Source organism: Pristiophorus japonicus, chromosome 1 (assembly GCF_044704955.1).
Source record: "Pristiophorus japonicus isolate sPriJap1 chromosome 1, sPriJap1.hap1, whole genome shotgun sequence".
NCBI classification, from domain to species: domain Eukaryota; kingdom Metazoa; phylum Chordata; class Chondrichthyes; family Pristiophoridae; genus Pristiophorus; species Pristiophorus japonicus.
In genome coordinates, this window is record NC_091977.1 from 347,149,215 (window position 1) to 347,174,900 (window position 25,686).

Consider the following 25,686-nt stretch of genomic DNA (forward strand, 5'->3'; position numbering starts at 1 on the left):
ATGCAAGCAAAGTTTACGGTTTTATGCCTTTTGGCTGGCATTTCTGACTTGGTCAATACACCTATTCAAGACCAAGAGTTGTACAATTCCTGGTCTACCTTCATCTAACGCTTTGTAAGAGATCATTTTTTATGGATTTTATGCTAGACATTGGTATTTGCTTCTTTCTAAATAGTAAGCTGGTAAACTATTGAAACCCGCATCACAACAAGGAGATTTTCCATCTAGCTGATGTGCCTTTCGGTTCCATTTTCTAGTTTGTAGGTAAGATAAAACAAAAAACTGACCTGAGGTTCAGACAATGCTTGCTGAATGCTGTTTATTGGGCCATATGGTACGCTACTACCTTCAAACCGTTGCAACCAGTCTCGTGTTGTCTTGTCTAAAAATCTAAGCATAAAAGAGTTCTGTGGTTTAAACATCATGTACTGATTTTGAAACTGTACAGCAGTATATCATTTAATTTGCAGTAGCCAGCAATAAAATAAAGATACACATTTCTTTACAAAACTAACTCTGTCCTGAGGCTGTGAGAGATGATATTCTCCAGATCAGATGTTTCCTTGATTTGAATGTAACCAAAATTTACAATGCAAGCAAAAACATATTGTCTACATGAACTTTAATATTTTTATGAATCTGCTTAATTTTATCTTTCACAAATGTTATTCCAAAGATAAATATTCATATTTGAAGTTAAACACAACAGTTTTTCTAAGCTGGAGGAAAGAAAATCTAATTCATATTGGTTTCAACGAAAGTTCTAGAGCTGTATTTCGGTCTTTGTATCTGGAGGCTGTGTAAATGATAAGAAAATGACTTCGATATAAAAAAATTACTATCCAAAAGAGGATTGGGGATTTATAAATTGCAGGACAGTATAGAAAACAGATATTTTTCTGCGCAGTGAAACATCCATTATTCTGACAGGAAAGTTGGTAACCAGAGGACACAAATTGAAGATAATTGGCAAAAGAAGCAAGGGGAAATTAGGAGAAATATTTTTACACAGTGAGCTGTTATAATCTATAATGCACTGCCTGAAAGGTGGAAGTAGATTCAGTAGTAATTTTCTAAAAGGGAATTGGATATATACTTGAAAAGGTCAACTTTGCAGAGCGATGGAGGAAGAGGAGACTGGGGACTGTGAGAAATTTAGAACTCAGCAGAGGAGGACAAAGGGTTTGATTAGGGCAGGGAAAAGAGAGTACGAGAGGAAGCTTGCAGGGAACATTAAAACGGACTGCAAAAGCTTCTATAGATATGTAAAGAGAAAAAGGGTAGTAAAGACAAACGTAGGTCCCTTGCAGTCAGAATCAGGGGAAGTCATAACGGGGAACAAAGAAATGGCAGACCAATTGAACAAGTACTTTGGTTCGGTATTCACTAAGGAGGACACAAACAACCTTCCGGATATAAAAGGGGTCAGAGGGTCTAGTAAGAAGGAGGAACTGAGGGAAATCCTTATTAGTCGGGAAATTGTGTTGGGGAAATTGATGGGATTGAAGGCCGATAAATCCCCAGGGTCTGATGGTCTGCATCCCAGAATAATTAAGGAGGTGGCCTTGGAAATAGCGGATGCATTGACAATTATTTTCCAACATTCCATAGACTCTGGGTCAGTTACTATGGAGTGGAGGGTAGCCAATGTAACCCACTTTTTAAAAAAGGAGGGAGAGAGAAAACAGGGAATTATAGACCGGTCAGCCTGACCTCAGTAGTGGGTAAAATGATGGAATCAATTATTAAGGATGTCATAGCAGCGCATTTGGAAAATGGTGACATGATAGGTCCAAGTCAGCATGGATTTGTGAAAGGGAAATCATGCTTGACAAATCTTCTGGAATTTTTTGAGGATGTTTCCAGTAGAGTGGACAAGGGAGAACCAGTTGATGTGGTGTATTTGGATTTTCAGAAGGCTTTCGACAAGGTCCCACACAAGAGATTAATGTGCAAAGTTAAAGCACATGGGATTGGGGGTAGTGTGCTGACGTGGATTGAGAACTGGTTGGCAGACAGGAAGCAAAGGGTAGGAGTAAATGGGTACTTTTCAGAATGGCAGGCAGTGACTAGTGGGGTACCACAAGATTCTGTGCTGGGGCCCCAGCTGCTTACATTGTACATTAATGATTTAGACGAGGGGATTAAATGTAGTATCTCCAAATTTGCGGATGACACTAAGTTGGGTGGCAGTGTGATCTGCGAGGAGGATGCTATGAGGCTGCAGAGTGACTTGGCTAGGTTAGGTGAGTGGGCAAATGCATGGCAGATGAAGTATAATGTGGATAAATGTGAGATTATCCATTTTGGTGATAAAAACAGAGAGACAGACTATTATCTGAATGGTGGCAGATTAGGAAAAGGGGAGGTGCAGCGAGACCTGGGTGTCATGGTACATCAGTCATTGAAGGTTGGCATGCAGGTACAGCAGGCGGTTAAGAAAGCAAATGGCATGTTGGCCTTCATAGCGAGGGGATTTGAGTACAGGGGCAGGGAGGTGTTACTACAGTTGTACAGGGCCTTGGTGAGGCCACACCTGGAGTATTGTGTACAGTTTTGGTCTCCTAACTTGAGGAAGGACATTCTTGCTATTGAGGGAGTGCAGCGAAGGTTCACCAGACTGATTCCCGGGATGGCGGGACTCACATATCAAAAAAGACTGGATCAACTGGGCTTGTATTCACTGGAGTTTAGAAGAATGAGAGGGGATCTCATAGAAACGTTTAAAATTCTGCCGGGTTTAGACAGGTTAGATGCAGGAAGAATGTTCCCAATGTTGGGGAAGTCCAGAACCAGGGGTCACAGTCTAAGGATAAGGGGTAAGCCATTTAGGACCGAGATGAGGAGAAACTTCTTCACCCAGAGAGTGGTGAACCTGTGGAATTCTCTACCACAGAAAGTTGTTGAGGCCAATTCACTAAATATATTCAAAAAGGAGTTAGATGAAGTCCTTACTACTAGGGGGATCAAGGGGTATGGCGAGAAAGCAGGAATGGGGTACTGAAGTTGCATGTTCAGCCATGAACTCACTGAATGGCGGTGCAGGCTCGAAGGGCCGAATGGCCTACTCCTGCACCTATTTTCTATGTTTTTAAGAGCAGGGGAGTGGAACCAATTGAATAGCACTTTCAAAGAGCCGGCACAGGCCCAATGGGTCGAAAGGCCTCCTTCTGTGCTGCAAGATTCTATGATCCTTGATCCAATTATCTGCCAGAACTTTTGTGGGACAAAGCCTTGCGTGAGATTTCATCTTATTGTACAGCCCATCAGCACTGTCCTCTGCCTATCTGACATAATTCAACTTCACAGTCCATGAAAGACTAAATTCAATCTTTATTCTTTGTATTCATTTTCATGCCTAGAGTAATACTTATGAAAAATAAAGCTTCAGCAGCTCTAATTTAATGTCTATTTCTACCAAGCCTTCATTCAATTCTTACAGCTAATAGGGGTGTTACATTTTTGGGTTTCTTTATTTTTTTTACTCCAGATATTTTTGCCTTCTGTCTTTGAGACTACTCCCTTAGGTGAGTTCTAGCTTCTTATGTCCCAGGAACTGTCTTCACTTACCAGAAAGTGAGGTAAAATTCATATTCTGATAGAAAACCCTTTTCAGTTTACATTAGCTACTATTTTAATCATACACATGCTCACATAATTTTCCTCATCTTCAGAAGGTGGCAGAATAGTACTACATAAAATTTTGACTTGGGTTTATTGCTGTCAATGAAATAAAAGAACATAAGAAATAGGAGCAGGACTAGACCTATCGGCCCGTTGAGTCTGCTCCGCCATTCAGTAAGATCATGGCTGATCTTTTACCTCAACCCCACTTTCCCACACTATCCCCATATCCCTTGATTCCCTTAATACCGAAAAATCTATCAGTCTCTGTCTTAAATATACTCAACGACTGAGCCTCCACAGTCCTCTGGGGAAGAGAATTCCAATGATTCATTACTGTCCGAGTGAAGACATTTCTCCTCATCTTAGTCCTAAATGGCCGACCCCTTATTCTGAGACTGTGACCGCTGGTTCTAGACTCCCCAGCCAGGGGGAACATCCTCCCTGCATCTACCCTGTCAAGCCCTGTAAGAATTTAGCATTTTTCAATTAGATCATCTCTAATTCTTGTAAACTCGAGGGAATACAGGTATAGGCCTAGCCTACTCAAGCTCTCCGCATAGGGTAATCCCCCCATTCCAGGAATCAGTCTGGTGAACCTTCGTTGCACTCCCTTTATGGAATGTATATCCTTCCTTTAGTAAGTGGACCAAAACTGTACACAATACTCCAGTGTGGTCTCACCAGGGCCCTCGAAATTGCAGCAAGACATTTTTACACTTATACTTTAATCCTCTTGTAATAAAGGCCAATACACCATTTGCTTTCTTAATTGCTTGCTGTACCTGCATGTTAACTTCCAATGATTCGTGTACAAGGATGCCCATATTAAGATATTAAGGAATAGCAGTATAAGCCATCAGGAAAGACCGAACAGGCTGGGGCCTTTTTCTCTACAAAAGAGAAGGCTTAGGGGTGACTTGATAAAGGTCTTTAAAAGGATGAAAGGATTCAGTAGGGTAGACTTAGAGAAGATACTTCCAATTTTAGGGGATTCAAAAACCAGGGGCCATAAATAGAAAATAGTCACCAATAAATCCAATCACGAATTCAGGAGGAACATCTTTATCCAAAGAGTGGTTAGAATGTGGAACATGCTACCACAAGGAGCAGTTAGGGCAAATGGCACAGATGCATTTAAGGGGAAGCTAGATAAGCACATGAGAATGAAAAGAATAGAAGGGTATTGCTGGTAGGGTTAGATGAAGAGGGGTGGGAAGAAGCTCATGTGTAGCATTAAAAAGTTGGGCCAAATGGCCTGTTTCTGTGCTGTAGAATCGATGTAGATGATGTATAGTAATAGAACATAATGAATAGGTCACAAATATAGTGCTAAACTATGATGTAAGTAATCTTTCATATATGGAAGCTAGCTGGTCTGACTATGACTGGGATTTTCCTCAAAGATGCTCCCACTCCACCACCGTAACTTAGCGGGTTTCCGCCACACTTCCGGTGAAGTTGCGGCTAGTTCTGAGGAAATTCCCAGTCTATTGCTCATCCAAGGCTCCAGACGGATAGTCTTATTTGAAAAATACAAGCTGAACAATACCTTAAAAAATCATCGCGACCCAATGAATTTAAATAACTGTTTGTTAAAATCAATAAAAGCTGCTAATCAAAAACATATTTGAATAAAATCACACAAGCACCACTAAATTCAGCACTGTAGCGCTCGTTTTTTCGGCACCAGAGATGCCGTTTTGGATCCAAAATGACGTTCGCGTGGCGTGCGCACAGCTCTGGCATGGGCTGCACCAGGTGTAATTATGGGTAGATCATTAGCGTGGACGCTGGGAGCGTGCAGTGGAAGTATGCAGAGTACGCTTCAGCTAACGCCCTCTCTTAAACATGCACAGCTGAACATGTATTCAGCAACAGGAAGGTCGGCCACCAATGTTGTTTAAAGGGATCATCAACTGCTTTCAGGTTAGTTTGCTAACTGATTTCTACTGGCTCTTGGTGTGTTTGGAGAAGTTTTTAGTGGTTAGTTATCTGATTTGAAGTTGCTGAAGTGTAAGGGTCTGGTATGGCAGGTTACTTCAAGGTTTCTGCTCAGACCAGTTGCTCCCAGACATGGGGTGCAGTACTTTGTACACCCCTTGGCCTGCAGCATGACAGGGATAATGAGCAGAGGCGACACAGTGGAGGACAAGCTGCTCGAAGAGGCAAGAGGAAGAGGGGGAGAAGGGCTCTCAGCAGAAGGCCATATCCACCCAGGGTCTTTCGAGATCAATTCTCCTACCTCAACCACAGTGAGGAACAGAGCATGTGATGTTTCCGCTTCACTAAAGAGGTGCTCACTGAAATCTGCCGCCTGTTGTTGGCAGAACTGCAGCAGAGTGAATTCCAGTGGCTATGAAGGTGACCGTGGCTATGAATTTATATGGGTCAGGGCTCTTTCCAGGCTGGAGTTGGCAATATTTCCAAGATCGCCATCCATAAGGGAAGTCACTGAGGTTCTGTATGTAAAGAGAGGTGAATATATTTCAATCTATCTTGCCAGAGAGAAGCAGGCGGATAAGCACATGGCTTAGCCAGGATAGCAGGCTTACCCATGGGGGAGGGTGACATTGACTGCACACCCGTCGCTTTGTGATTGCTGCGTGCGAATTCGGAAATGTACTGCAATCAGAAAGGATACCACTCTCTCAATGTCCAGCTGGTGTGCGACCATACTCAACGCATCATGCAGGTCAGTGCCCGGTACCCTGGCAGCAGTCTTGATGCCTTCATTCTGCGGCAGTCTGCTGTACCATCTGCATTTGAGCCACAACGACAAACCAGACGATGGTTACTGGGTGACGAAGGCTACCACCTGGCTCATGACTCCAGAAGCAACCCAACACATGGCTTGTATTATCTGCATGTTGCCCATGTTGCCACATGGAATCTGATGGAGCAGACTGTTGGCATGCTTAAACAATGCTTCCGCTACCTGGACCATTCTGGAGGAACCCTGCAGCAATTGCTAGAGCGCATCTCAAGCTTTGTCGTGGTCTGCTGCTCCACAACCTCGCCTGCGAGCTGAGGCCAGGTGACAGTGACTGGAGCCTGAGCTGAACAGCCGTGAGGGGTCACTGAATGGTCAGTGGGCTGGGCCTCCCACGGAGTCCGGTCTTCTCCTGCCCCTCCCCCTCCCCTGGAATCAGGGTTCTCGAGTCGCTGCCACTCCTGGCTGTGATGGGCTGTCACCGGAAAGCCCCCGGGTTACTCGTACCGTGCCGGGTCGTCTCCTCCTCTGAGTTTTGCCAGCGGCTGATCCCCGGGCTCGTTTAACCTCGGGCTGATTTTATTCGTTTGGGGCTGGTCCGCTGAGTTATGTTGGATAAGAGGGGGGAGAGGAGGTATGCGCCAGGGGTTCCATTAGTGTGGGGGCAGCGCGCGCTGGGGTTTTGTGACCCAAAACCTTTTGCACGCACACAGGGCCCTTTGATGGCCTGAGGGTCCAGATCTGTACTTCGTGCATGTGCTGAGTTCTTGATTTGAAAGAGATCCTATCTCCCGAGAGCGGAATCTGTAGCAAGTGGTGAATGAACTACGCTGCACTTGGCATATCTGTTTACGCCCTGCTCCAGGGGCAGAGGTTTGTGAGCAGGTTAAGAGCATGCCTTCTTAATCAGGAATAGTGCTGGGAGAAGTAAGTATGTCAGTGGCAATCGGTATGTCTTATTCAATATGTTAATTGTATCAAAAGTTAGCCTGATTCATGAAACTGTTCAGTTGTTTCAGTGATCATAGAATCAGGTAATTTCAAGCCTGCTACTCTTTATAAAACCAACACTGATTCAGTTCTTAACAACTGGGCCCGCCTCTTCACAGAGTCCTACGAGCACTCCCTGCTGGTCAAGCAATTCCTCCCCCTGGTGCCATGACTCTGTGCCACCCTCCCGTCACATGATAAAAGTACCTGCGGGTCCCTTCAAACACGTGCCTGAACATGTTCATGCAAACACGTACAATCCCACAGTGCAGCTATTACAGAACATATGGCAGTGAGTCATGCTTCCATCAGCATCCCAGCATGTGCATAGGTGCTTGTGCTCTCACTCACCTTGGCCAGCCTGCTAACGGCTTTAAAAATTGTCCAGCACTAAGTGGCTAATAGTGGCCATCTGTTGCTGTAGAGTACCCAGAATTGGTGAGAGAAGTAGGCACACCCATCTCACTGATATCTGTTTAAGTAAATACCTGTTTTCTTAAAAGCATTATTAAAACACTCTTAACTTGCAGCATTTTCATTTTAAGAGTATTATAAGTTAGATGGGGAGTCCGTGATTACTAATCCATTTGAAAAGTTTTGGAACCACTGTGCCCTTTACCTATCCTAGTGCTCCTATGCAGTGCTACCCCAGTGGCTGCAGCATTGCCGGTGGAAGGCTGCTGACTTTCGGTGGGGTGGGGGGGGGAACTGCAGATGGCTTGGAGGACAACCTTGAGCACATCTAGGCCTAGAAGGCCCGGCTTCAGACCTTGGTATAGCATGGCAGAGTGGCAATGGTGGGTAGACAGAGAGGTGGGAGTGCGTGGTGTCGGAGCGGCCTATAAAGGCCCAGCGGCAGTCCGAGAGGCGGGAGTGCGTGGTGTTGGAGCGGCCTATAAAGGCCCAGCGGCAGCGAGAGGCGGCGGCAGTCTGAGAGGCGGGAGTGTGTGGTGTCGGAGCGGCCTATAAAGGCCCAGCGGCAGCGAGAGGTGGCGGCAGTCCGACAGGCGGGAGTGCGTGGTGTCGGAGCGGTCTATAAAGGCCCAGCGGCAGCGAGAGGCGGCGGCAGTCCGACAGGCGGGAGTGCGTGGTGTCGGAGCGGCCTATAAAGGCGAGCTTGTGCAGCTGCAGCGGGGAGAGAAGGCAAAAAAGAAGTAGAAAGAACTTCAAAGGTGGCGTCACAGCAAGGGGGTAATTGATTGGCTGATGATTGGTAAGTAGCTTTTCTTTTTTCTTTTCTATATCAGTAACTAACCTTTAGCCTTGTTGTTGCCACATTAAGTTTATCTAAGGGTTAAGTCAATGGAAGGACAGCACAGGCACGTGTTATGCTCCGCCTGCACTATGTGGGAAGTCAGGGACGCTTCCGGTATCCCTGACGACTACGTGTGCGGGAAGTGCATCCGCCTGCAGCTCCTGACGGACCGTGTTGCGAAACTGGAGCTGCGGGTGGATTTACTCTGGAGCATCCACGATGCTGAGAATGATGTGAATAGCACGTTTAGTGAGTTGGTCTTATGGCAGGAGAAGGGTACACAGCCAGATGGGGAATGGAAGACCAACAGGACGAGCACTGCAAGGAAGGTAGTGCAGGGGTCCCCTGCAGTCATCCCCCTGCAAAACAGATACACCGCTTTGGGTACTGTTGAGGGGGATGACTCATCAGGGGAGAGCAGCAGCAGCCAGGTTCATGGCACCGTGGGTGGCTCTGCTGCACAGGAGGGTAGGAAAAAGAGTGGGAGAGCTATAGTGATAGGGGATTCAATTGTAAGGGGAATAGATAGGCATTTCTGCGGCCGCAAACGAGACTCCAAGATGGTATGTTGCCTCCCTGGTGCAAGGATCAAGGATGTCTCGGAGCGGGTGCATGACATTCTGAAAAGGGAGGGTGAATAGCCAGTTGTTGTGGTACATATAGGTACCAACGATATAGGTAAAAAAACGGGGTGAGGTCCTACGAGACGAATTTAGGGAACGAGGACTTAAATTAAAAGGCAGGACCTCAAAGGTAGTAATCTCAGGATTGCTACCAGTGCCACGTGCTCGTCAGAGTAGGAATCGCAGGATAGCTCAGATGAATACGTGGCTTGAGCAGTGGTGCAGAAGGGAGGGATTCAAATTCCTCGGGCATTGGAACCGGTTCTGGGGGAGGTGGGACCAGTACCAACCGGACGGTCTGCACCTAGGCAGGTCCGGAACCAATGCCCTAGGGGGAGTGTTTGCTAGTGCTGTTCGGGAGGAATTAAACTAATATGGCAGGGGGATGGGAACCTATGCAGGGAGACAGAGGGAAATAAAATAGAGACAGAAGCAAAAGCTAGAAAGGAGAATAGTAAAAGTGGAGGGCAGAGAAACCCAAGGCAAAAAACAAAAAGGGCCACTTTGCAGCAAAATTCTAAAGGGGAAAGTGTGTTAAAAAAACAAGCCTGAAGGCTCTGTGCCTCAATCCGAGGAGTATTCGGAATAAGGTTGATGAATTAACTGCACAGATAGCAGTTAACGGATACGATATGATTGGCATCACGGAGGCACGGCTCCAGGGTGACCAAGGCTGGGAACTCAACATACAAGGGTATTCAACATTTAGGAAGGACAGACAGAAAGGAAAAGGAGGCGGGATGGCGTTGCTGGTTAAATGGGAAATTAACGCAATTGTAAGGAAGGACATTAGCTTGGATGATGTGGAATCGGTATGGGTGGAGCTACGGAATACCAAAGGGCAGAAAACGCTACTGGGAGTTGTGTACAGGCCACCAAACAGTAGTAGTGAGGTTGGGGACAGCATCAAACAGGAAATAAGGGATGTGTACAATAAAGGTACATCAGTAATCATGGGAGACTTTAATCTACATATTGATTGGGCTAATCTAACTGGTAGCAATGTGGTGGAGAAGGATTTCCTGGAGTGTATTAGGGATGGTTTTCTAGACCAATATATCGAGGAACCAACCAGAGAGCTGACCATTCTAGACTAGATGATGTGTAATGAGAAGGGACTAATTAGCAATCTTGTTGTGCGAAGCCCCTTGGGGAAGAGTGACCATAATATGGTAGAATTCCTTATTAAGATGGAGAGTGACAAAGTTAATTCAGAAACTAGGGTCCTGAACTTAAGGAAAGGTAACTTTGATGGTATGAGGCACAAATTGGCTAGATTAGACTGGCAAATGATACTTAAAGGGTTGACGGTGGATAGGCAATGGCAAACCTTTAAAGATCATATGGACGAACTTCAGCAATCGTACATCCCTGTCTGGAGTAAAAATAATACGGGGAAGGTGGCTCAACCGTGGCTAACAAAGGAAATTAAGGATAGTATTAATTCCAAAGAAGAGGCATACAAATTAGCTAGAAAAAGCAGCAAACCGGAGGACTGGGGGAATTTTAGAATTCAGCAGAGGAGGACAAAGGGTTTAATTAAGAGGGGGAAAAAGGAGTATGATAGGAAGCTTGCCGGAAACATAAAAACTGACTGCAAAAGCTTCTATAGATATGTGAAGAAAAAAAGATTAGTGAAGACAAACGTAGGTCCCTTGCAGTCAGATTCGGGTGAATTTATAATTGGGAACAAAGAAATGACAGACCAATTGAACACGTACTTTGGTTCTGTCTTAACAATGGAAGACACAAATAATCTTCCGGATGTACGAGGGGTCCGAGTGTCTCGTGAGAAGAAGAACTGAAGGATGTCCTTATTAGACAGGAAATTGTGTTAGGGAAATTGACGGGATTGGTGAGAAAGCAGGAATGGGGTACTGAAGTTGCATGTTCAGCCATGAACTCATTGAATGGCGGTGCAGGCTAGAAGGGCCGAATGGCCTACTCCTGCACCTATTTTCTATGTTTCTATGTTTTTTCTATGTTTCTATGATAAATCCCCAGGGCCTGATAGTCTACATCCCAGAGTACTAAAGGAAGTGGCCCGAGAAATAGTGGATGCATTGGTGATAATTTTCCAACAGTCTATCAACTCTGGATCAGTTCCTATGGACTGGAGGGTTGCTAATGTAACACCACTTTTTAAAAAAGGAGGGAGAGAGAAAACGGGTTATTGTGGCCCGGTTAGCCTGACATTGGTGGTGGGGAAAATGTTGGAATCAATCATTAAGGATGAAATAGCAGCGCATTTGGAGAGCAGTGATAGGACTGGTCCAAGTCAGCATAGATTTATGAAAGGGAAACCATGCTTGACAAATCTTCTGGAATTTTTTGAGGATGTAACTAGTCGAGTGGACAAAGGAGAACCAGTGGATGTGGTGTATTTGGACTTTCAGAAGGCTTTTGACAAGGTCCCACACAGGAGATTGGTGTGAAAAATCAAAGCACATGGTATTGGAGGTAATGTACTGACGTAGATAGAGAACTGGTTGGCAGACAGGAAGCAGAGAGTCGGGATTAACGGGTCCTTTTCAGAATGGCAGGCAGTGACTTGTGGAGTGCCGCAGGGCTCAGTGCTGGGACCCCAGCTATTTACAATATATCTTTACAATATATATTAATGATATAGATGATGGAATTGAGTGTAATATCTCCAAGTTTGCTGATGACACTAAACTGGGTGGCGGTGTGAGCTGTGAGGAGGACGCTAAGAGGCTGCAGGGTGACTTGGACAGGTTAGGCTCGTGGGCAAATACAGGCTATAGATGTAGTATAATGTGGATAAATGTGAGGTTATCCATTTTGGGGGCAAAAACACGAAGGCAGAATATTATCTGAATGTGGCAGATTAGGAAAAGGGAAGATGCAGCGAGACCTGGGTGTCATGGTTCATCAGTCATTGAAAGTTGGCATGCATTCAACCAGCATTGTAACCCATATATAAACTAAGTTGTACACCGTGAGAACACTGACCACTAGGTGGGAGACACTCCTAACCTGGACCTTCAGGTATAAAAGGGGAAGCTCCACCCACCTTCATCACTTGAGTGCTAAGGAATAAAGGACAGGTCACAGACTGACCTTCTCTCAAGCATGGGCCTCGTGTGCATTTATACTGTATAGTAAGGACGTATCAATGGCAACAAGAAACTGGGATTTAAACCACGCGAGCATGGCCACTAGCAGAACAGACGAGAGGTACTGTGTTAAGGAATGGTTGGGACAGAGATTCAACATTGTTAAAGCAGCACACAGTTCTCCAGGCAGACAAGGGCAGTCAGGCATGCCCCAACATGTAGTCGAACCCAGAGGGGGAGTTCGACAGAGACAATGGCAAGCTGAACAGCAATTCACGCCATTGCAAGGGACAATGCGGCCAGTAATGGGGCCATCAACACATGTTAATGGTGCACTCAAGGACATTAACAGGGGCAGTCAGGGATGATTGACTGGCAAAGGACCTTTTGTTTCAAACCACAACTCATGCTGGAGGCGTGGAGGCATACATTCGGCCAGAGTTTGCAGAGATGAGCAAAATACCTGCAGAAATTGCAGAAATGGACACTGGGGGAAATCGTTGGAAGCTGAAGTTCAGCGAGTTCATGTGGAGCACGTATACAGTTCATACACCAGGACGCCACCGATAATGATGAAAGTGCTCCTCAATGGCATCCCAGTATCAATGGAGTTAGACACGGGTGCCAGCCAGTCCCTGATGGGTATCAAACAGTTCGAAAAGTTGTGGGCATCCAAGGCCAGGAGGCCAAAATTATCGCCGATTGACGCACAGCTACGGACTTACACAAAGCAGGTCATTCCGGTGCTAAGCAGCGCCATGGTAGTCGTGACCCACAAAGATTCGGAGAACAGGTTGCCACTCTGGATTGTCCCAGGGGACGGTCCCGCACTACTGGGGAGGAGTTGGCTTGCTGTCATGAACTGGAAATGGGGCGATGTCAATGCAATTTCCTCTGTGGAGCGAGTATCATGCTCACAGGTCCTGGACAAATTTGACTCATTATTTTAACCCGGCATTGGCACTTTCATGGGGGCCAAGGTATTGATTCACATAAACCCGGACGCCAGACCATTACACCACAAGGCCAGAGCGGTGCCGTACGTGATGCGGGAAAAGATAGAAGGCGAATTGGACCGCCTGTTGAGGGAAGGTATCATCTCGCCAGTCGAATTCAGTGACTGGACGAGCCCGATTGTGCCGGTGCTCAAGGCGGATGGGTCGGTCAGGATATGTGGCGATTACAAGGCCACCATCAATCGGGTGTCACTCCAAGACCAGTACCCGCTACCAAGAGCGGAGGACCTCTTTGCGACGCTATCCGGTGGCAAACTTTTTTCAAAATTGGACCTGACCTCAGCTTACATGACCCAGGAGCTGGCGAGTGAGTCGAAGAAGCTGACCACCATCACGACACACAAGGGGTTGTTTGAGTACAACAGATGTCCGTTCAGGATTCGCTCGGCCGCTGCGATCTTCCAACGAAATATGGAAAGCCTCCTCAAGTCGATTCCAGGGACGGTGGTTTTTCAGGATGACATCCTCATTACGGGTTACGATACTGAAGAACACCTCCACAACCTGGAGGAGTTGCTACGCAGACTGGACCGGGTAGGTCTGCGACTGAAAAAGGCGAAGTGCGTCTTCCTAGCTCCAGAGTAGAATTCCTGGGGATGAGGGTAGCAGCAGATGGGATCAGCCCTACTGCATCCAAGACGGAAGCGATCCAGAGAGCACCCAGACCCCGTAACACGACGGAGCTGCGTACGTTCCTGGGGCTCCTGAACTATTTTGGTAACTTTCTTCCCAAATTGAGCACGCTGCTAGAGCCGCTACATGTGCTCCTACGCAAAAGTCGCGAATGGGTCTGGGGGGACAGCCAGGAAAGGGCTTTTAATAGAGCACGCAATTTGTTATGTTCCAACAATCTGTTACCGCTATATGACCCATGTAAGAAACTTGTGTTAACGTGCGATGCGTCGTCCTATGGTGTCGGGTGTGTGTTGCAGCATGTCAATGCCAAGGGTCAGTTACAGCCGGTAAGCTTATGCCTCCAGCAGTCTGTCCCAGGCAGAAAGGGGCTACGGGATGGTAGAAAAGGAGGCGCTCGCATGTGTATATGCGGTAAAGAAAATGCACCAGTACCTGTTTGGCAGGAAATTTGAGCTGGAGACAGATCACAAACCCCTAACGTCCCTTTTGGCCGACAACAAGGCCATAAATGCAAACGCATCGGCCCGCATACAGAGGTGGGCACTCACGTTAGCTGCCTATGACTACACAATTCGGCACAGACCGGGCACCGAAAACTGCGCCGATGCACTCAGCAGGCTCCCACCAGCCACCACTGAGGGGGCTACCGAGCATGGTGCTGAGATGGTCATGGCTGTTGAAGCTTTCGGAAGCGAAGGCTCACCCCTGACAGCCCGTCAGATTAAAGTCTGGACAAATAGAGACCCGTTATTGTCTCTAGTCAAGAAATGTGTCCTGAATGGGGACTGGGCAGCCACGTACAGGGCATGCCCTGAGAAATTTAAACCATTTCACAGGCGCAAGGATGAACTCTCGATTCAGGCCGATTGCCGACTGTGGGGAAACCGAGTAGTCATGCCCCAGATGGGCAGAGAGGTGTTCATCAGAGAACTCCACATTGGGCACCCGGGCATTGTCACGATGAAGGCAATTGCCAGGTCACACGTTTGGTGGCCAGGGATAGACGCAGATCTGGAACTTTGTGTTCGCAGGTGCAACATGTGTGCCCAGCTGGGCCATGCGCCCAGGGAAGCCCCCCTTAGCCCCTGGCCCGCCAAGCCTTGGTCACGCATCCATGTGGACTACGCAGGTCCTTTCATGGGAAAAATGTTTTTGGTTGTAGTAGACGCCTACTCCAAATGGATCGAGTGTGACATTTTAAATTCAAGCACATCCTCTGCCACGGTAGAAAGTCTACGGGCAATGTTCGCCGCCCACGGTCTACCGGACATCTTGGTCAGCGACAATGGCCCGTGCTTCACAAGCACTGAATTCCAGGACTTCATGGCAGGCAATGGAATTAACCATGTCAGAACGGCAGCGTTCAAGCCGGCCTCAAACGGCCAGGCAGAACGAGCAGTGCAGATAATCAAACAGGGGATGCTCAGATTCCAAGGGGGTTCCCTACAAACCCGCTTATCACGCCTCCTGTTGGCCTATAGATCCCGACCACACTCGCTCATAGGGGTTCCACCCGCAGAGCTACTAATGAAAAGGACGCTCAAAACCCGATTATCCCTTATACACCCCACCATGAAAGAAATTGTCGAGAGCAGGCGCCAGTCACAATATCACTACCATGACAGGAATGAGAGGGCGCGATGTATTGATGTAAATAATCCTGTTTTTGTCCTCAACTACGCTGCAGGGCCCAAATGGCTCGCAGGCACTGTGGTTGCCAAAGAGGGAAATAGGATTCTGGTAGTTAAACTTACCAATGGACAAATCTGCCACAAACATGTGGATCAAACAAAAAGGAGGTTCAGCAACCCCATAGAAGAAGCAGAGCAAGAACACGATATAGAGTTCACTCCACCACAGGTGACCGAACACCAGAACCAAAGGGAGGAGAGCCCAGTCACTGTGGGCAGTCCGGACAGGCCTGAGGCACTGCAAACAACAGACACTCATGCCAGCGCCCAACAACCAGAGCCCCAACTCAGGCGCTCTACAAGGGAGCGTAAACCACCAGAGAGACTCAACCTGTGATCCCAATAAGACTTTGGGGGGGGAGGTGATGTCATGTATTCAACCAGCATTGTAACCCATGTATAAACTGACCTAAGTTGTACACTGTGAGAACACTGACCACTCGGTGGGAGACACTCCTTACCTGGACCTTCAGGTATAAAAGGGGAAGCTCCACCCACCTTCATCACTTGAGTGCTAAGGAATAAAGGACAGGTCACAGACTGACCTTCTCTCAAGCATGGGCCTCGTGTGCATTTATACTGTGTAGTAAGGACGTATCAGGTACAGCAGGCGGTGAAGAAGGCAAATGGTATGTTGGCCTTCATAGCAAGGGGATTTGAGTATAGGAGCAGGGAAATCTTGCTGCAGTTGTACAGGGCCTTGGTGAGGTCCCACCTGGAATATTGTGTTCAGTTTTGGTCTCCTAATCTGAGGAAGGACGTTCTTGCTATTGAGGGAGTGCAGCGAAGGTTCACTAGACTGATTCCAGGGATGGCTGGACTGACATATGAGAACAGATTGGATCAACAGGGCCTTTATACACTGGAGTTTAGAAGGATGAGAGGGGATCTCATAGAAACATATAAGATTCTGACTGGACTGGACAGGCTCGATGCGGGAAGAATGTTCCCGATGTTGGGGAAGTCCAGAACCAGGGGACACAGTCTTAGGGTAAGTGGCAGGCCGTTTAGGACAGAGATGAGGAGAAAATTCTTCACTCAGAGAGTTGTTAACCTGTGGAATTCCCTGCCGCAGAGAGTTGTTGATGCCAGTTCATTGGATATATTCACGAGGGAGTTAGTTATGGCCGTTACAGCTAAAGGGATCAAGGAGTATGGAGAGGAAGTAGGAAAGGGGTACTGAAGGAATGATAGCAATGATCTTATTGAATGGTGGTGCAGGCTCGAAGGGCCGAATGGCCTACACCTGCACCTATTTTCTATGTTTCTAGACGAATGCTGTCATCCTAAGACAGGACAGCAGATGCTTGCTCCATGGAGTCACTGCCATTCCCCCGAAGCAGCTCCTCAGCATTCCTAGTAATCTGTTGGAGGACAGATTACTGGACAACTATGACACCAAGTAAACCCTTTTCAACACTGGCAATCGCAGCCAAGATGGTAGAAATCTGAGCTTGTAATCTGAGCTGAGTTTGCATGAGAGCAGTCTGATATTCCAGTGCTGCGCTCAGACATTGGGTCTGCTTGTGCTGCAATGGAAGCTGAGACATCGGCCATCAGATACTGCATCGTGGTTGTGTCCACAAGTGTGCTAATGAAGAAGGATGAGCTCTAAGCTCTGCGCAAAGCCCTGTACCAAGTTGGTGCCAGACTCTGCCATGCACCTTGATATTGCACAGAGGCTTTCTGGCAGGCCTGCCAATGCATCAAGCATTTCATTGTGCATATCCATCAGCTTTCTTCTGTAGGCCGCCCCATCGAAGTCCTCATCTGAATCCTGTGCAGCAGAACTTGTGAGCGACCTTGTTCTCTGGTGAGCTGGTATCTACGCTTCCCTTTCCCCCTGCCCTGGCTGCAGGCCACTTGTGCCCGGTGGCTCATCATGTGCAGACCCCGCCTCTAAGCTACCCTCTAAATTATGTGCAGTGTCAGTATCTGAGCTGGTGGCTGCAGATTGACTGACAGTGCTGTGTCTTCAGCATCACTGCCTGCTTCCTCCTGCAGTTCCTGCTCCTGCATTAGTGCCTGGCCAGCTGGCAGTTCTTGGCTATCTGAAAGGAGAAAAGCATAAGGATAAGGTTGCAACGAGGCATTAGGAAGGGGGTGGGGGGGAAGAGCAAGAGGTGCTTGCTTACACCATCTGCAGTTTGTAAATCAGAAGAGATTGTGGGATGAGGGAGCAATGGGATGTGAGGAGGAGGATTAGGCATGAGGATACTGTCATTTCAGCCCCGCCGCTGGCCATGGGCTCAGCGATGGCTGCTCCAATAATCTCCAGCACCGTCTCCTTCATGGGGGTAAGGTCATGCAGGCGCGCCTGACTCCCGGTGGGTAGCCCCTGTTGCCTCCGGTTATGAGCCACCTTGTCCTGCAAGGAGAGGGAAGTGTGTCAGTGAGTGTGGTGCAATGTGTTATGTTCTTATAAGAGCCACATCAACCGAAGAACATCAGAAATAGGAGCAGGAGGAGGCCATAAGGCCCCTCGAGCCTGCTCCGCCATTCAATAAGATCATGGCTGATCTGATCATGGACTCAGCTCCACTTCCCTGCCCGCTCCCCATAACCCTTTATCCCACTATTGTTTAAGAAACTATCTATTTCTGTCTTAAATTTATTTAATGTCCCAGCTTCCGTAGCTCTCTGAGGCAGCGAATTCCACAGATTCACAACCCTCAGAGAAGAAATTTCTCCTCATCTCAGTTTTAAATGGGCGGCCCCTTATTCTATTATGCCCTCTAGTTCTAGTCCCCCCCATCAGTGGAAACATCCTCTCTGCATCCACCTTGTCAAGCCCCCTCATAATCTTATACATTTCGATAAGATCACCTCTCATTCTTCTGAATTCCAACGAGTAGAGGCCCAACCTATTCAATCTTTCCTCATAAATCAACCCCCTCATCCCCTAGTGAATCTTCTCTGAAGTGCCTCCAAAGCAAGCACATCCCTTCGTAAATATGGAAACCAAAACTGCACGCAGTATTCCAGGTGTGGCCTCACCAATACCCTGTATAACTGTAGCAAGACTTCCCTGCTTTTATACTCCATCCCCTTTGCAATAAAGGCCAAGATATCATTGGCCCTCCTGATCACTTGCTGTACCTGCATACGATACTTCTGTGTTTCATGCACAAGTACCCCCAGGTCCCGCTGTACTGCAGCACTTTGCAATTTTTCTCCATTTAAATAATAACTTCCTTTTTGATTTTTTTCTGCCAAAGTGCATGACCTCACACTTTCCAACATTATACTCCATCTGCCAAATTTTTGCCTGCTCAGCTGACAGTGTGTGCAAGCTGTGAGATGTGCTTGTGAGCAGTGCTAAGTGTGTGAAGGTGAGGTGATGCTATGAATGTGAGGTATCAGTCATGATTGATAGTGATTGTTAGTAAGTGAGTGCTGGTGGGGTGGTGGGGATCAATGGAGCAGTGTCTGAGCCTCGTGCTTCAGTTGTAAAGATAAGGCATTTGAAGATGAAATCACTGACCTTGACCACTCTTGTGAGGTCATTAAACTTCTTGCAACACTGCATCCAGGTCTTCAGGGCTACACTGCTGGTATTGACCGCAACAGCTATCTGCACCCATTGCCTTCAGAGTTTATCTGGAGGGCCTCCCGACTTCTGTGGATACAGGACTTCTCTTTTCCTGTCCACCTCCTGCACCAAGGCATCCCGTGCTGTGTCAGAGAACCTTTGAGCACCATTACTCCATGTTATTCCTGGTCACACTCTGTTCCTCAGCCATCTCCAGCATCTGCTGCAGCCAGAATGCACCACCCACTTCAGAGGTGCAGGCTGCCTTTAAGTAGTGCAGGTTAGCTTTAAGTGGTGCGAGCCTTGCACAAACTTGAGCCCCCTGCTGAGGCATGCAGCCACTCAGGAGCACACTCAGCATTTATCTGCACGCTACTATTATTTAAATTAGCAGGCAGCACAACGTTTGTGTGCTGCCTGCATCGGAAGGATCAGGCACAGGTTGATCGTGCATTGCAATCCCCGCACCCGTTTTTGGGCCTTGTCCAATTTCTATGCCACAATGTTTATATTTGTATTGAATTGCTTATCTCTGGACTAAATATCTACCAAAGAACCACAGATGGGTCAACAAGCATTTCAAAAATGCACCAGAAAATTCTTCTAATTTGCAAACTGGTTTTTAACCTTTTACGAACTATGATAGAATTAGGAAAGCTCATACCAAACTAAATCTTAAACAAAAGTGGTTCATTGTGTCACATCAATTCCCACAGTATTAATTTGCTTCATAATATAATTAATTAATTACTTTCTACAACATCCTACCATAACCAAAGCAGTCAAAATACAGTATCATAACAAACAGAAAAACTCTTTAGTTGAGATAATTATTTCAGAAAAAAAGATAAACATGAGAAAGTTTCTTTATCTTTTTTGCCAGGTTACTTTTGTCCCTTTACAAAGTAATTATTTTTTAACACTTATTGGACTTTGTGTACCAGAGAGTAAGTGATGTTACTCAGTGCATTAACCCAAGACATGGTCTTCATTGGAACTTGCCCCTGAGATAGGGGCCACATCAATGAAGAGCTAAGGGTATAAACCCTACAGACTACTTTGTGTGAATGCAAGAAAAATAAATAGTGAGAGAAATAAAGCAGAGAGAGAAAAGGTGAGTGAGAAAAAATGTGAGAAAATTTTTAAAAGACTGAAAGCGAATGAAACACAGAATAATGGAGAAAGAGAAAACAACAAAAGAGGGGAAGGTAGAGAAAGGGAGAAAGAGAGCAACAGAAAGTAACAAGGAGTGATTGAAAGAAGACAAATAAAAATATTTCTGTAACAGAGCAGAGTAGTGTAGAACGCAGCACAACACATATGCAGGGATCCACAACTGTTGAAGTTCATCTCTGTGATCTTTAAATGTCTGCCATTGCCTGTCCACCGTCAACCCTTTAAGTATCATTCACCAGTCTATCCTAGCCAATTCACGTCTCATACCATCGAAGTTACCTTTCTTTAAGTTCAGGACCCTAGGCTCTGAATTAACTGTGTCACTCTCCATCTTAATGAAGAATTCTACCATATTATGGGCACTCTTCCCCAAGGGGCCTCGCACAACAAGATTGCTAATTAATCCTCTCTCATTACACAACACCCAGTCTAGGATGGCCAGCTCTCTAGTTGGTTCCTCAACATATTGATCTAGAAAACCATCCCTTATATACTCCAGGAAATCCTCCTCCACCGTATTGCTACCAGTTTGGTTAGCCCAATCTATATGTAGATTAAAATCACTCATGATAATTGCTGTACCTTTATTGCACTCATTCCTAATTTCCTGTTTGATGCCATCCCCAACCTCACTACTACTGTTTGGTGGTCTGTACACAACTCCCACGAGCGTTTTCTGCCCTTTGGTGTTCCGCAGCTCTATCTATTCAGATTCCACATCATCCAAGCTAATGTCCCTCCTTACTATTGCGTTAATCTCCTCTTTAACCCCACCTCCTTTTCCTTTCTCTCTATCCTTCCTGAATATTGAATACCCCTGGATGTTGAGTTCCCAGCCTTGATCACCCTGGAGCCGTGTCTCCGTAATCCCAATTACATCATATCCATTAACAGCTATCTGCACAGTAAATTCATTCACCTTATTACGAATGATCTTTCAGGCTTGTCTTTTTAGAATTATGTTGTAATGTGGCCCTTTTTGATTTTTGCCCTTGATTTCTCTGCCCTCTACTTTTCCTTATCTCCTTTCTATCTTTTGCTTCTGTCCCCATTTTACTTCCCTCTGTCTCCCTGCATAGATTCCCAACCCCCTGCCATATTAGTTTAAACCCATCTCAACGGCACTAGCAAACACTCCCCCTAGGACATTGGTTCCGGTCCTGCCCAGGTGCAGACCGTCCAGTTTTTATTGGTCCCATCTCCCCCAGAACCGGTTCCAATGTCCCAGGAATTTGAATCCCTCCCTCTTGCACCATTCCTCAAGCCACGTCTTCATCTTAACTATCCTGCTATTTCTACTCTGACTAGCACGTGGCACTGGTAGCAATCCTGAGATTACTACCTTTGAGGTCCTACTTTTTAATTTAACTCCTAGCTCCCTAAATTCAGCTTGTAACTTTTACCTGCGGCGTGACCAACTCACTAAACATGCTATTCACGACAACCTCAGCATCGCGGATGCTCCAGAGTGAATCCGTGCGCAGCTCCAGTGCCGCAATGTGGTCTGACAGGAGCTGCAGCTGGATACATTTCCCGCGCACATAGTAGTCAGGAACACTGTTAGTGTCCCTGATTTCCCACATAGCATAGGAGGAGCATGACATGGGTCTGGGCTCTCCTGCCATGACTTAACCCTCAAATTAATTGAATTTGGCAACAATGCCAAAGGTTTCTTACGAAAAAGAAAAAGAAACAGAAAAAAGAAAAACTACTCACCAATCAACCAGCCAATCACTTACCCTCTTGGCTGTGACGTCACACTTTGATTTCTTTTTACTTCTTTGTTTTACCTTTGGTCTCGATCTCCCGAACTGCCGCTCCTCCTCCCGAACTCCGCGCCCTTTTATCAGGGCCTCAATCTCCCGACTGCCACTCCTCCTCCAGAACTCTGCGTCCTTTTATCAGGGCCTCGATCTCCCGACTGCCGCTCCTCCTCCAGAACTCCCCGCCCTTTTATCAGGGCCTCAATCTCCTGACTGCCGTTCCTTCTCCCGAACTCCACGCCCTTTTATCAGGGCCTCGATCTCCCGACTGCCACTCCTCCTCCCGAACTCCGCGCCCTTTTATCAGGGCCTCGATCTTCCGACTGCCGCTCCTCCTCCCTAACTCCGCGCCCTTTTATCAGGGCCTCGAGAAAGAAAAAGAGTTAGAAAGAGATCAAGAGATCGAAAGGGGAAGAAAGAGAAAAAAAGAGCAACAGGGAAAGAAAGGAAGAAAGAAAAAAGAAAGATCGAGATAAAGTTAGATATAGAAATCAAGAAAGAAAAAAGAACCAGATAGAGAAACAATTAGAAAAGTAAGTTTGACTCTTTCCTTCACATCTCCCTTCCCCTAGTGCTGATTCTGTGAATTAGCAATTGTGTAGAGGAGACATGGTAGTAAGCATCACAGTAGGCTGGTGTTACAAGATCTGCTTAGATAAAACAAAAATAAAGTTACTGCCAAGCTGTCAGTGATTTCCAATTTCATTAAAGTCATTTTCCAGAGGATTGCAAATTTTCCTCGTCACATTGCTACCCTTATCTAGACAAGTTCAGTCACAGATAAAACAAATGTTCAATTGTGAACGCAGAAAAACCCTAAAAACATTTCAGAACCATTACTTTTTCAGTATTACCCACATTCAGCCTTTCCAACAAAAATAATAGCCAATGAGCCAGTGCTTCATACTAAAATATAATTTAAAGTGCTGTTAACATGAGAGGCATAAAATTAACAATGTGGAACTGAGTCCACGGCCAGATCAGCCATGATCTTGTTGAATGGTGGAGCAGGCTCGAGGGGCTAGATAGCCTACTCCTGTTCCTAATTCTTATGTTCTTATGTTTTTATTAATATTGGGGAAGACCAGAACCAGGGGTCACAGTCTAAGGATAAGGGGTAAGCCATTTAGGACCGAGATGAGGAGAAACTTCTTCACCCAGAGAGTGGTGAACCTGTGGAATTCTCTACCACAGAAAGTTGTTGAGGCCAATTCACTAAATATATTCAAAAAGGAGTTAGATGTAGTCCTTACTACTAGGAGGATCAAGGGGTATGGCGAGAAAGCAGGAATGGGGTACTGAAGTTGCATGTTCAGCCATGAACTCATTGAATGGCGGTGCAGGCTCGAAGGGCCGAATGGCCTACTCCTGCACTTATTTTCTATGTTTCTATGTACTTGCTATAAAATGGCTCATTAGCTGCCAACACTGTGTCTCTGCTAACAAGAGGAGACGAGGCCCATTAAACCTTAAAGTTTACAGTTCCACCTACTGATGTTTCAGATAAAAACAACCAGCCCATCTGCTCTTACCCAGAAATCTTTGTGGAACCCAGAACGATTATTAATATAATGGGACCAGTTGAGCTTCAGGCAGTCTTGCTACCATTATTCCTCATTTGCATCCCCAGCCATGTAGCGGGATATCTGTAAACCATTCAGCAGAATCTAATCTAATTCTTTATTTTCAACACATCTTCAAGATTAAATATTCCTACACAGGAAAGAATACTTAACTCCCAAATACTATAAGTTATATTGTTATTTTTTTTGTTCCGGCAACTACACAGTGATTGTTGGGTTAGATCAGGCAGGATGGGTGTTTTTTTTATATGAAATAATCTAGCAACAGGGAGTGCAAACTGAACACAAGGGGGCTGAAATTGCCCACTACCTGAAACGGGTCGCACCTACCGCTTTTCAAGTGTTCAGTCCACCCCAATGCATGGGGCGGACAATCCGGAGAAATTCAGCTCATTGGCTTTTGTTTCCGGTCAGAGCGGTGTTGGTGTGGGGAGAGGGGCGAAAGTGCGGTCGGGTCGGAGTAGCTGCCACTAGCGGGGCGGAAGTGGAGGCGAGTCGGAGTGGTCGATGCTCCAAGTCATCAGAGCCGTGCTGATGACGTCATCGCGCTGGCACGTTACAGTGTCCCTCCCTTTGATTGAAGGGGCGAGCTGCTGCAAACACTGCAGCCACTTCGTGGCAAACACTGGGCCACCAGGGAGGGTTTCGGCCTCTGGGAGGTGCTAATGGGGTGGAGGAGACTTTTCAACTGGTGGGGACGCTACCGGCTCCCAGGAAATTACCTGGGAGTTTGCCCGAGAGTTTGCGGAGGTGCTGCCATGGCGGTTAGCACACCGGGTCGCTGCCCAACCGGCGATAACATCGTCGCCGTGCGCGTGACCCCCTCATCGCCCCACACCGACCCCTTAGCGCCTCGCAGGGGAAGTTGCCACGCGGGCCATGAGGCTAGCGCGAGCGGATGTCTACACCAGCTTCGCGGGTCGCAAAGCTGGCTGACATCCGCTCTCAGGACGCTACTTAAAGGGGAGGGCGCAAGTTCCCCAAGCCGCCAGGTTTTTTTTGGATTGCCGACTCTCGGGTCGGCTCCAGAACAGTGGCGCTAGCGCTGGGCACAGAAAATCCCGGCCCCAGCTGGTTACCGCCCCCAATCGCGTAGGGCCAATTTCCAATCCCCAATATATTTCAATTCCTTTTTAAGCGATAATTTATCTGGGAGGAAATAACAAGATCCCAGAGATTAATCGTAGGTCACACATCTTGAACTGGCTTCATTTCACCATGGAACAAATGTAATGAGGGAATGTCACCTGTAACGTTAACCAGTCCTGTCTTTGTTCTTTTCAAACATCGACTGACCAGCTGCATATTATTATTATATAGCCTTAAAGCCTGACGGATAACTACAGAACAATCTGTGGTACTGAAATCCGACATGGGCAAATTACTCTTCCTCAAAAACTACATTTAATTTGTGGTCAATTATTCAATGCTGAGCTAAACAATACAAAAAGTGGTCAATAACAAGGGAATAAATGAAACTCATTTGAAATGTATTGTGGATGTGTTTAATTATAGCACCACAATGATTTAATTTACGTCCAGTAAAAAGCCAGTTCATCCAGGTTATACTTACAGTAAGCTGACAAATATTTCACTCTCTTCCCAGAATATTTTTTATGACTTTAACATTCGCTAAGCCTCTGCAATAATGAGAGAGAGCAAGGCACACAAAGGTTTACAGTCTTTAATATCACTTTATCTGTAGTGGAATTTTTATCCGCCAGTGATAAAAGTTTAAGCTTGTAATTCTGACCTGGTGTTATTCATAGAATACTGCAGAAAGAACTGTTCTTTATCTCCAGAGATTTCTGCAAACTGCCCTTTACAGGATAACAAACAGGACTAAAGGCACCTCAGACTCAGTGTCGCATGACAGCCCAGAATTTAAAACACTGGCCTGTCATGAGATTAGCAGATTTCATAACTGCAATGGTTACTTAAATCTGCAAATTTGAGTTGGGTGATTATCCGCAGTTCTCAATGCTGCTGTTAAATTGTCACTTCAGA

General features: G+C 46.4%; 1 protein-coding gene across 5 annotated transcripts in view; it reads right to left on the reverse strand.

The window, feature by feature from the left end:
• Window positions 1–25,686, reverse strand: part of sugct (succinyl-CoA:glutarate-CoA transferase) — a 720,871-nt gene that overhangs the window by 432,066 nt on the left and 263,119 nt on the right. For all 5 annotated transcript variants that reach the window (XM_070890193.1, XM_070890206.1, XM_070890201.1 and 2 more), the window contains exon 11: window positions 288–390. In XM_070890193.1, coding sequence (XP_070746294.1) covers window positions 288–390 — 103 coding nt within the window. The remainder of the gene's footprint in view (window positions 1–287; window positions 391–25,686) is intronic.